We start from the raw sequence: 12,794 nt of genomic DNA, 5'->3' as shown, positions 1-12,794 counted from the left end.
ATGATACTTGAGGCAGTGGCTATCCATGATCTTTGGATTTGACACTCCTTCTTTGGTATGCCGGGATCCAACAACGACATCAACGTCTTACAGTGCTCGCCGATCTTCTCCAAGCTTGTTGAGGGTCATGCTCCCCCGGTTAACTTTGTGATCAATGGCCGACAGTACAACAAGAAATACTATCTTGCATACGGTATCTATCCAAAGTGGGCAACATTTGTGAAGACTATCTCAGGCGGCGCCATCGTCCTGAAGGAGGTGGAGTTTGTCAAGCTACAAGAAGGTTGTCGAAAGGACGTCGAGCGTGCATTTGGTGTCCTCCAACAGAGATTTGCTGTAGTCTGCTCCCCACTTTAACTTGGTCCAAAGATTAGATGTGGGAGGTGATGAACGGTTGTGTGTGCTTACACAACATGATTATCGAGGATGAGTGGAAGCATCCGGTTCCTCTGAGCGAACAAGTTGCACCATATGACAGAGAGGGTCCTCTTGCACAGCCTAAGCACCAGGTGTCGGCATCGCGGGTTGCGTTCATCGCTATGCGTCAGGAGATTCGAGACTCCATAATGCATCAACAGGTGCAGGATGATCTGGTGGAGCACATATGGACGCTTCGAGGCAAAACCAACTAGTTTCCATTTGATTTGTTTGAAAACTTGTTTTGTTATGTTGATCTGTAACATTTATTTGTAAAAGTAAGCCAAATGTTGGCAAAACTGGTAAAATTCGCCGAATTATACAGAAAATTTGTCATCGAAGAACGTTTTTCTCTAAGAAACGCCGAACCCCGGGTGTCTACCGGGGAGACGGCTAGAACTTCAGCGCTCCTCGAACCAACTTTCGTCCAATCCAGCGCTAAATAGCGTCGAATTTCGGACCGGGGAACCCAAACGGCTGGAGATGCTCTAAACATTACATAGTTTCACCCAGCCCCTGAGGGTTGTACCTAGCCCCTGAGGCTAGCAACCGAAGGAGGCCTGGGTGTTGCAAGGGACAGTGGATGACGAGGTGGACGAATAATCCGCATAATCAGTCTGACATTCGTTTAGTTTTATAAATTACCTTGCTTGCTGCAATCCTTATCACTTCGCAAACCGCGTGAATATTAATCCATGCACAAGAATTCTGCCGATGTTTATGCTGAGACAACTCCTCACGTCTGAACCCTCGTGAAATTCAGCTCGAAACAAGTTTGACCTACCTTTCACGCAAAACATATTTCACTTTTTAACTCAACAAGCTCCGGAGAGGACCGAGCTGCAGCCACCCACACCACCTAGCGTGTGTCACCATCTTCCCCACACCTGCACCACCAAAATTCCACGTCACTTGAGATCTGCACTCGGTACTTCAGAATTTTGTGTGCACCACAAGCCCCCGTGCAAATAATATAAAGCCATGAAGTCTTTCAGAAGTCACGATATGCATTTCATCAGCATTGTAAACCACTTTCTTGGTCTCTAAGATACATCCTCAATATCCACCAAGTGGCCTAGTATAACCAGTACATCATAAACACAACCCAGTTGCGTTCCCCTAAAAGGAGAATCAATGCTTGCCATGATGCAAGAAACCTGGTCGAATAAAAGGAAACAAGACATGTTTACCCTGCCCTAGATCCAGGAAGCAATAAGATGACATCGGTGTTCAGGTGGGCTGATTTTTCATGCATCGCTCATCCAACGTTAGAACTGGAACACAGGTCCATACAGCACAAAGCAACGGAAAACTGCAACGAAACATTAACTCAGATTATTAAAAAAATGTAGATTCTATACCACTCGACGATCTTTTCCAATTTTCATACACACATGGGGAGCAAATCAAATGAAAAGAGAAGAAATAAATATTCGAGGGGACTGCTGTAAAAACCCTCGAGGTATTATTCTGTTTGTGGGGAATACAAATCACTCGCTAAGTATTATGCTGTGATAAATAATAGCTGCTTTGTTTGCTGTCTGTCTAGGTGAACGAAGGTATGTGTATGGTGTTTGTGGTTCCGGCGAACAGGTTGTATTCCTTGACATCTGTCTCCTCCCTCGAGCAAGGCTGAGATTGGCCCGTTGGTGGTTTCATTGCAGTTGCTCGTCCACTCCGCTCATCTTTGGACAGCACCGAGGCAGGAGGGCCTATTGGCAGGTTAAATTCAAACAATGAGAAGGGCGTGCTGTCATCTCCCAGTTTGGCATTGTGCTCGGAACAGCCATTTTGGGCTGCAACAAACTCCGATTCAGGAGTTGAGGTACGGTGCCGCATGTCTGGAGTCATGACCAGTTGTGCTCCATTTATAGATAGCGGTGGTGGCATGGCACAGAAGGTCAAAATAGGCTTATTGACTGGCTGTGCAGGTACATACCCATATTCAGGAGGACCTGAATAAGGATGTACATTGCTGTACTGCATTGAGAAGTCGACACATTGGTTCCCAGTAACACCATATCCGACTGGGCTGGGGTAGAAGTTGCCTGGCTGAGAATATGGTAGGTATCCACTCGTTGGAACTGACAAGGGATGGCTGTGGAACCCAACAAAGGTTGATGAGTACGGCGGTGCATGTACCTTGTGGTGATGCAACACATGGTCCTGGAAAGGAGCCATACCAAACCCAAATTGGTTGGGTCCAGGAGATTGTATGCTTTTCGGTTGGTATTCTCTGAAACCATTTCCTGCACACATCTCCAGTAATGAACGGGAAGCACTCTTTGCTGGCGGATCACTTGGGCTGCTATTGTTCCTTTCCGAAGATTCTTCTGAATCAGAAGTAGAAGAGGATTCTGGGTTCTGAGCACTCAATGAGGTCAAGCTGCTGATGCTGCTGTCTATGTCTCCCTCACTTAGACATGACGAACTATCTGAACTGGTTAACTTCTCCATTTGACCAGCATCATTTCTCAAGCAGGAATCTTGCTTGTTCGCCACAATAGGTGCATCACAGTAAGCAGCTTGAGTTTTGTCTCCTTTATTGCATGGATCATCTGTGTCCAACTTACAAGGTTCCTCAGACTTATCAGGACAAACCTCAGCAGATGGTTCAAACCCTATGTCAAGCTTCTGGCATGTATTGATATCCTTAGAACACTTCAACTGATCAGATTGATCAGCATTATCAACTGTTTCAAGATCGTCATTTGCATTACCTAAGCCAGCTTTCTTTTTTGCATCCATTGGTTCCCATACTTGCTTTGGACTTGCATTCTTGCTTGGTGTACTACAGCCCCGGCTTCCTTTTGGCACTACGAAACTATCCAATGGATAGCACCTGCGGTACTGCAACCTGGGCTTTTCAAGCAATGTTTTCCTAGGCATCTTCATCTCCCTAACTGATCTAGCTGTTGAGGGATAATATCTGTAATCTTCCTGATGGCCGCAACTACAGGAGTTGTACTCGTATCTATCTCTTGTCCGGCTATTTGTACTGAACGAGGGGTTGCAGCTTCTAGCAGTACTCCTTATCCGCTCCCTTGATTGGCAGTGAATGTCACCCATGTCCCCAGAGCCATCTTGGCGGTCTTCATACCAACAATTGTTTGCCTGTTCGTGGAAGGAGTCCCTTCTGAATTTCATTTTTCTTCTTGATTTAGATTGCTCGCATATGAAAGAGTCATTGCAATCTGTGGGAACGAATTCTGCTGTTTTACCACATTGCTCATTGCTTTGTTCATCAGACTCAGTGCTTAAGCATTGATCAGCAGAGGTTTCAGGAGAGGAATGTTCTGTAGCGACAATATTATCTTCCTCTTCACTAGCTGAGTATCTGGAGTCGAGCATATCAGGTGATTGACAATTACCTGGTGTGATCGACTTGCTTAGAGGTGACAGCAAGATATCACAAAATTTTGAAACTGGAGTTTCTTCCTTATCTCTTCCCTTTTCTTTCAATCTTTCTTTTCTTCTAAGCTTTTTTTCTCTATCTTTTGCTCTCCTCCTCTCTCTGCGTTCTTCTTCTTCACGCTTCTCTTTCTCTTCTTCTTCAAGAAGCTTGGTCTGTAAGATGAGTCACGTTTAGCATAATATCAAAGGATACCAGACAAATACTACCAAATGTTGCTCCCTTTCTTTTTCTACATCTACAACGGTACTTAATATATATGCACCTGCTTTTCCAATGTAATTATTTCTTTGCAAGCAACATGAACCCGCTCTTCCAATAGTTTCAATGCAAGAGACACAAATACACTGTGTGCATTTTGCCGGGCTGTCCCTTCTCTGAAAGCCTTTTCAACCTGTAAACAAAAACAATATTGTAGCATTAGCTCAATGCTTCAGACAAGAGCATGTGTCTGACTTTCATAGACAAAATGAACGGTAAAGAAACATTGTTTTGAACATTTAGTTGACTAGGCGTACACTGACAATGATTATATTTGGTAGAACGAAGACTAAGAACTATGCAGAGATGTTAGCTAAACAAGAGATAAAAATTGTTCAGTGCGCTAGGTGAAGTATTATATGCCATGGTAGAGTTGGCTGTTCTGATTAAAGTAGGTCACAAGCTGTAGAGTGAAGAATGTGAAAGGAAGAAGTGCACGCACTACGACAAAAGAAGCCAAAACAGGTGGATATAAAAAAGAAATATGCATCAGAAAAAAAAATGGCATTGAACGTTAAAAACAGACTGGCTGAGATCATATAACTGAATACATTGCGATGGGATATAATGACATGCATTACTTCCCTATTGTGCTTAGGAATTGCCATAAATCACACTACCTGTTCTTTGAAAATCACTGTAGCAGCATCCAAGAGAAATTCTCTTGCAAGCTCAGGGCTCTTAGCATGCTTCTGTGGATGAAGGCCATCGCCATCTGGATCATTCCCATCCCTGTCCATTGCATCGTCTTCCTGCTCATGCATTTGACACCGAGTTAGACTACAAACTTGCAAAACATCGTTGACTTAGTGCTTATTAATTCTATAGAATAGGATCCACTTACATCATCCTCCTCTGCTTCTTCAGCATGCTCAAAGAAGCTTCTAACACTTTCACCTTTGGTAATCGTCACAAACCCATCCCCCACAATTAGTCTGCGGTGAACACATGATTGGCCCTTCAAGGCATGGGCCTTCACGCAGAATTCCGTGCAGCGGCCATCCAGCCTCCATGCTCTCAAGGTGACAAAATAGTCTTCATACTGATCAAGATCGAGGCCTTTCTTGTGGACTTGGCCATTCATTCCCACGTCTTCAAATTCTAGAATATCAGCTTTTCCTTCATCTGTTCCAATACCCAATTCAAAATGATGATAAGCTCCATCTTGCTCCAAGAAATCTTGGTGCCAATCGACTAGAACTGAATCCTCAAACACCTAGATTTTCCGAAACCAAATTGTCAACAAAACAGCTGTTAACTAGTTAAGGCAAGTACACATCATGAGTCATCTAGTATGCACTTGAAAAGGGAATGTGACTCCTGACCTCACAGTGAAAAGCTGTGTCTGCAACACAGAACCAACTAGTGCAGCGAGGTTCCCTACGTAGGCGTTTCAGATCCTTTAGCTCTTTAAATTCACGAATAACATTCTTTCTGCAGTCCCTGCAAAACCTCTTGTTGTCGAACCTGTTGCGCAGAAAATCCATCAAAACAGTTACTTAAATATTACAACAAATATGCATCGGAAAAGCCAAACCAGTAAACTAGTTTTTTACGCTCTTCACAACAATCAGTATATATAAAATGAAAATGCTGTCAAATTTAGAACATCTTGAACCAAAACATAATTGAATCCATGAAGTCAGGACCATAAGATACTGTGACTTTTTTTATAATATGACACATAACTGATTATAACGATTTAAACAGAAGGAAATTGACACTCTGCAAACAGAAAATAACACCTGGACATGGTCATGTTTGAACAATATATAAAAGCTTTACAGCAACTAACTTATTTTAAGTCGCCACCCCACTGAGGCATTATTATAAAACAAGAAAAAGTGGTACCTAACTACACAAAACGACACAGCAAGTTGTCATAGCTCTAATGGGGCACTGTATGCTACATAGTTTTCATGTAAAAAAGTACATAAAATGTTGAATCCCCGAGTTCAGCGCTGCAATGGTATCGACACCAGGAGAAAATATATATAAATTGATGCTTTTGCTTATTGGACACACGTTCTTTAAAAATTAGAACCCATTCAGGGAATGCTCAGTATTTCCCGCATTAAGGATATATATACATCAATGACAAGAAGCAAATGAATCAACTACTATGAACCCATATACTATATAATTCCAGTGATGGTAGTACAACCCTTACCAGCATTCATGGGCTAAAAAATTTATTGCAGTGAATTCTCAGTTCAATTGGATAATTTTGAATAAATGCTGAATCAACAGATCATCGAGCATCGATATAGTATCGAACAAACAGCACTCCTGATACTCACCTATGCATAAGTCTTTCAGTGAAATCCTCTTCCTTCAACCGTAGAAGAGATGATCTAGCTTCATCTCCCAATGCAGACCAGAAATCCACCAAAGTGTCGCACGAAAGTCGCGCAGTGTGCAAAGCACATGTGTCTCGTGTTCCATGCCCTCTGCCATAATTAGCTATAGCTGGGCTAATCCATCCTCTTCCTCCTCCACCGCATGCATCAGGATAAAGCATTTCCCGATCACGCTCCCTCGATCGTGCATTGTCAAATACCTAGTTAAAACAACGTCAAATTGATTCAAACACAAAATACAGAATGGTTCAATTAGTGCACCCTAATCTAGCATCAATTGAATACTCCCCTGAATGAACCCCAAAGTAAGTCCCGTAAAGGCATGCTAAAGGCAAAGGCCACACAGAACACCGCAAAACAGTCTTGCTAAATACACAATTAAAGAACTGGCATGAAAAAACTATCTGTCATGGGGTTATGGATTTTAAAAAATAGCTGCTGTTAAGGCTTACATTCTGGAGTACATGAAGAGATTTTGCGTTTATAAAGCAGTCGAGAAGAGTTAGGATGCCATCCTTTGTTGTTGAAAGGCCTCCCCAAGGATGAACTGATGGGTCCTGAACATCATGTGGTTCAATCTCAAGACTCCTTTGTTCACTTGAACCTTCTTGATGCATTGACTTCCCATACATCACAATTTGTGTGAAACTTTCTAAGAGCAGCCCATTGCACCTTGAACAGTACAGATTCTTACGAGCATGCTCGATGAGGGTCTGCTTATCTATCCTAAGGAGCGCATGGCGTCCTTGAAGAGACAGGGCACTCCAAAACTGAAACAAGTGAATTGACAGACATAGAATGATCAGTTCAATGGTAAATTAACATTCTTAGAACTGACATAACTTCGATAATGTAGAAATAAGTGGCATGTATTGATTAAGCAGGTAGTCCAGTACTAGAGGTTCACAAAGATGAAAGGGAAAAAAGGTACTTAATAAGTTTAACAAAATCAGCTTGTAACTACAACCAGTTTAATGTACAATATAACACCGTCAGTTTTAATATGGACTAGTTAAATGTCACATTTGCAGAGAACCAAAGAGTGTTGTGCGTGCAAACTGTAGGTGCTTCACAAAGAACTCCATGGGCATAAATATTTGTTCTCAACATCATACTCCTAACAACCTGAATTTATTGAGAAAAAGTATATAACACAGGAGACATAGCAGGTCAAATTTGTTCTTATCACATATGCCTGTCTCCCCTCCACTCTACTCTCCGGATGTGGCGTGTCCACTGAACAACACAGGAGACACCACTTCATGGATTATGTGGCCACCACTTACGTAGTTTGGTGGCTTCGTGCGGCTAAGTGGTACCGCGACGGCGAAGCACTCTGTGCTCCCTCGCGCCTGATACCTCTGCAGTCTGTACTCTCTCCACCTATATGCAATCTCTCTGTATTTGGATAAACTGAACTGTCGAAAGCACAAGTAGAATTCCACTGCTAGTAGGTGGGTGCCTCCAAGCAAAAAATCTATTCTATTGGTGCAGATGCTTGGATAGTACAGTCTCGTTCAGTCGTGCTGGTGCTTCCAAACATAAGGTTTTTTCTCCACCATTAGTATCAGCTTATGCACATATCACTTTCAATGCTTCCAAACATTAAGAACCATTTGTATCACAAACATGAAAGGAATTGATGGCAGAGATCCGATAGAAAAGTATTGGCTCTGAGAAATAGAAAGAGAGAAGAGAACAGGATGAGAAATAGAATGGGAGAGCAGAAAAGGAGCTGGTGCTGCATACAGCGTAGGGGGCTGCGGGACGCTGAGTTATTCTCGTCTGCAACACGGCAAAGAGCGTCGAAGCCTAGAAGGACGATGGCGAGGAAGACGGGGGAGGAAGCAACTGACCAAGCAGGGATGGAGAGAAGAAAGCACCGCTACAGCATTTTGTCGTCGCGTCCGGCTGTCGGCCGCCAGAAGGGGGAAGTGAGCATAGGCACGAGGCAGCACCACTGGCCTTTGTGGTCTCGTCCAGTTAGGCCAATTAAGATTAGCAGCAGTCTACATATGGCACTTCAGCTTTTTTGGCGGGTAGCCGACATGAGCTCATTGGATGCCGCTACCACTTACATCCCCAACTCTACTCCCACTAATTATTATTCTAGCTCAACCTAAAGCAGTATTAATTGGACAGGATGGTACAAAGAGTATACCAGTTGCAAAATATACATGAGAAACGATCGGAACGATTGAGGGAAGAAAGAGAATGGCAGACCCTTTCCTTTCGAAGCCTTCTTACTGTGTGGCACAAAATAGCATCTATCACTTTAATAATGATTAGTATGATAACAATATCATCAGGTTTGACCAGAACACGAGACTACTAGAGTATTTGGACCCAGTGGTGGCACCACCGGGGGGCGAGGAGGGGCGGCCGCACCGGCTCGCCGATTCCGGAAAAGGGAACCCGCCTACAGCTCCCCCCAAAAGGGAGAAAATAGTAACTGCTGCTGGTCGTTGCCATTATTCTCATGTGTCCATTTACAGCTTTTTGTTGTTGTTGAGAACTTCCGTTTACACCCCTATTGGGCCTTTCCAATTGCACTTATCATCTGGCCCATGGCCCATCCCTCCTCAATCTCTCCCATAGGCCATAACGGTTCGTCCCTGCTCAGTGCCTCCCTGCCGAAAAACCTTCCACCGACTCCCCTAATGGCGCTGCGTGCATGTGCTGACGCAATTTACAGTAGGAGATTGATTTATATACTAGAATTAGAATATTTGATGTTGTAGGAATATCATGAAGCTTGTGTTCATAAAATATTTAAACTTGCTAGTGTCATTGCTGATCCTGGTGTTTGGAGACAAATCAATGAATATGGTACCCATAATTAGAAATGAAATGAGAAGGACATTGTCAAGACACCCGAGTCGTTTGATTGGCCATAATTTTGTCAAAACAAAATTTGGAAGAGATTGGCGATCATTCGTAGAAGCATGGTGTAACGCTATGAACGATTTTGTTAAATAGACTTGCTTCTGTGACTAAAAAATTTAGACCTTATATGTTAGCCCAAGCTCATCTCAAATCCTGGCTCCGCCACTGATTAGACCTCAAGTTCACACCGTTTTTTGCACTTTATCAGATAATTTGAGGAAAATTCAAGTAAGAAATATTTGTACTACTTGGGGATTAGGAAGTGTTTTCTAGTATCAGGGCATAAGAATATTCCCTTCGTTACAATAAACGCATATCATTCTAGTTTCTAGCACAGAAACTAAGATACGAGGGAGGATGAGCAAGATAACCTTATTTAGTACCCAATATATACACTTTCCCATCAGTACATCCAGTAGTTTCAACCGAAAAGGTAAATTTCCATAATTCTAGGCAACTTCCATACCAAAAGTTCCAGCCAAAACTATATCCGCCAGCTAAGGGCCAGTGCCCAGTAGAAACTGCATAATTGGTGGAGTAATACAGCCCCGGCCCATCTCAAATCCTGGCTCTGCCACTGCTTGGACCCCAAGTTGACACCGATTTTTTGCACTTGACCAGATAATTCAGGAAAATTCAAGTACTTGGAGATTAGGAAGGCGTTTTCTAGTATCAGGGCATAAGAAGATTCCCTTGGTTGCAATGAATGCATATTATTCTAGTTTCCAGCACAGAAACTAAGATGTGAGGGAAGATGCGCAAGATAATATTTACTACCCAATAGATACACTTCCCCATCTGTACATCCAGTAGTTTGTACCGAAAAGGTAAAATTAAATAATTCTAGGCAACTTAGCCAAAACTAAATCGCTAGCTACGGGCCCATACAGCCTAGTATACCACCCACCCCACCCCACCCCACACACAAACACAGCCCAGCACCAATGCTGAGCCCAATCATATCGTATAAACCGAACAGGTCATCTTACGGCTAGCATAAAAGGCTCAAGAGTGGACGGCATAAACCCCCAAGAGGGATAGTAACGTCCACGCAGTTCCCAATTGCCCTAATCAAGTGGCAGTAGTCACACTACAGAATTCACTGCGGTCAGGTAGCACATCAGTAAGCGACCATCCAACACACCCAATTGCCCAAACACGACAAACCGGTCTTCGGGTAACTCCGACGTATTCCAGCATGGAGTCAGTGGGCAGAACATTTAGCTGCTCCAGCCACCCAATGTTAATAGGCAATAGCAGAACCTGGAGCTGACGCCAGTTGATTGGGCAGAAGTTATCCAGTCAGGCCACTCACGCGAACGCTGACAGCATGGGAGAGGGGCCAATCAAATCAACCCCTCAGGGACAAACTACTAGAGTAGAAAGCAAGCTCCACACCCGAGCGCTTGCCACGGACCCAACCAGAAGTATGTCTCAGATCCGCCCCAGGTAGAGGTAGCAGAGGTGAGATGCCGTCATTCTCCGCGGAGCCAGATCCGATGGAGTTGGGTAGGGGCTGGGCTGTGTGGGAGGTGACGGTACCTTCCGGAGGCGGTCGAAAGTGATCTCGTCGCGGTGGCGCGACCAGATCGCCGACGAGGAGGGGGAGGGCGGCGCGTCTGCGACCATGGCGGGCATGGCGTCGACGTAGTCGTAGGTGGAGGTTCAGCGTTGCAGCGGGGTCGATCGGGGTGGCGGCATCGGTAGGGATGGATGGATGGATGGGATCTGAGATGTGGGAGAAGGGGGGTTTGATGGTGGTGGCGAGAGGATGAGGAGAAGAAGCTCTGCCTTCCTGCTTTCTCTCTCTCTCCCTCGGTGTCTGCGTCACTGCGTGTGGGGCTCAATACAGCAAGCCAGGAAAAAAGAGGAGAAAGATTTTTGAGTGATTTCCTTTTCAGGTAAAATATCAGAATTTCCGTTTTATTATATAGAGCTAATTACCTAAATGTACATACATTTAGTAAAAAAAATGCTACATACGGTAATACACCTATGTACGTCGTACACCACAAGCAAGCACAAATAGCTTATGTGCGCTCTTCTCTCTATGCAGCCATGGCCCCATCCTGACCGTCTATCCACGGCGTCATCCGCATCCATCTCTATCGTTCAACGCAACTTGTGGAAAGCCCCTTGTAATTCTTGAACTCGAAATCGAAGCATCCACTTGTAAGAGCTCAAGGAAAGATATTTTGGAGGAAGGGCTATGGGTGTCATGGGGTGAGTTCACTTGACCTATTTCCAACAAGGCTCCGACGAGATAGATTTCTCACCACCAATGTACGGCGACGAGGTCGGTGCTCCAACATTGAAAGGTTAGTAGTTTGTGGATTTCCAAAACTGCATAAGTTGTCTGCTATGGTTCAAACACGTGTGTGTTTTGCAAAGTATGCACGATCAAGATGTTAGTATGATTTGTCTATTGCAAATGTTGATTTAGTGTCGCAAATGTTTTACGGTGTGTTGCAACATGTTTTGACTTTTTTGGAGGTTTTTGCACGATTGATGGGGATTTTGTTGTGTGGCCAGTGGAGAATTGTTGCACTACCTTTTTTGCTACATTGGTGTTTTTGAAAATGTTGTTGCCTATTTTATTTATACGGTTTTGCCCCACTGTGGGAAGAAATATTGCGACAATTTTGCAAGAGTACATAAATGTTGTTGTGTGCGAGGTTTGTGGTGCAAGGGGTTTGAGGGCCTAGATTTTGTGTTTTATGGTGATCTAGAGGCAGGTGAGAGGTGTGGTAGGCGTCATCGTGTTTTTCTAGCATCATCTTGGTTGTCCGACGAACTTGAAATAGTCATTGTATAGCATAAGATGACCCATGGCCCTTTGAAAACCGGTCACCTTTCGCCCCATATATCAAACCTCCATATTGGGACAATGCATTTTGCTCCTCATTCTTTTTTTAGAGTCGAAAGGATCGTAAGTTGTTCCTCATGAGCAACTTCATCATCAGACTATGCATCCATAAATTGATGGTGGAAATTCTTACTGTAGCTATCCATAGTATACGAATCAAGCAATAAAACATTCAAACAATGAAAGAGTCATGTAATTTCTTCAAAAGCAATTTGGACACAAATTTAACTAGCATATGAGTTCTAAACAACACGGTAGCTTTATTTAATTAGGGGTGGAGCCTTAATAAGGTGCAGCCATAAGCATGTGCAAATATACCCCTTATGATGGATCCTAGAGCCATTTTCATGTGCATAAAGGAATTATTAAGATATAAATGTCACATCATAGCAATAAGATTTAGGGTCCCGACGTAAACCCCTCTAATGCAACCCATAGTGTTGGAAGGCGGTTTCTGTCATTCTGACCCCTCAAACACTAATGCATTGCATCAAAGTGCAGCCCTATGAGCCCATATTGGTGAAGTAATATGCAGACGACGTTTGCGTACAACCATCATAGAACAACATAAAAGATAGAAGACTTGATCAAA

The 12,794-nt window shown here is 43.6% G+C and overlaps 1 protein-coding gene across 1 annotated transcript; it reads right to left on the bottom strand.

Annotated features, from left to right (window-relative positions):
- Window positions 1-1,755: 1,755 nt before the first annotated feature.
- Window positions 1,756-11,144, bottom strand: LOC124650530. Its single transcript, XM_047190042.1, has 8 exons — window positions 10,879-11,144; window positions 6,903-7,220; window positions 6,391-6,650; window positions 5,416-5,557; window positions 4,935-5,306; window positions 4,711-4,842; window positions 4,095-4,223; window positions 1,756-3,984 (listed from the first exon to the last, which is right to left on the bottom strand). Exons 1-8 carry the CDS (start codon window positions 10,972-10,974, stop codon window positions 1,963-1,965), a joined length of 3,471 nt encoding a protein of 1,156 aa, XP_047045998.1. The 5' UTR covers window positions 10,975-11,144; the 3' UTR covers window positions 1,756-1,962.
- Between the last annotated feature and the right edge of the window lie 1,650 nt (window positions 11,145-12,794).

This window comes from Lolium rigidum, chromosome 4, assembly GCF_022539505.1.
Source record: "Lolium rigidum isolate FL_2022 chromosome 4, APGP_CSIRO_Lrig_0.1, whole genome shotgun sequence".
Classification (NCBI taxonomy): domain Eukaryota; kingdom Viridiplantae; phylum Streptophyta; class Magnoliopsida; order Poales; family Poaceae; genus Lolium; species Lolium rigidum.
Note: the sequence above shows the minus strand (reverse complement) of the source record. Positions and strands in the feature narration are given on the sequence as shown.

Coding starts and splice junctions, on each gene's coding strand:
- LOC124650530 (XM_047190042.1), bottom strand. CDS start 10,974: ATGCCCGCCATGGTCGCAGACGCGCCGCCCTCCCCCTCCTCGTCGGCG. Junction 7,221..10,878: donor CTTTCGACCGCCTCCGGAAG/GTACCGTCACCT, acceptor CACTTGTTTCAG/TTTTGGAGTGCCCTGTCTCT. Junction 4,843..4,934: donor AAGAAGCAGAGGAGGATGAT/GTAAGTGGATCC, acceptor ATGCATGAGCAG/GAAGACGATGCAATGGACAG.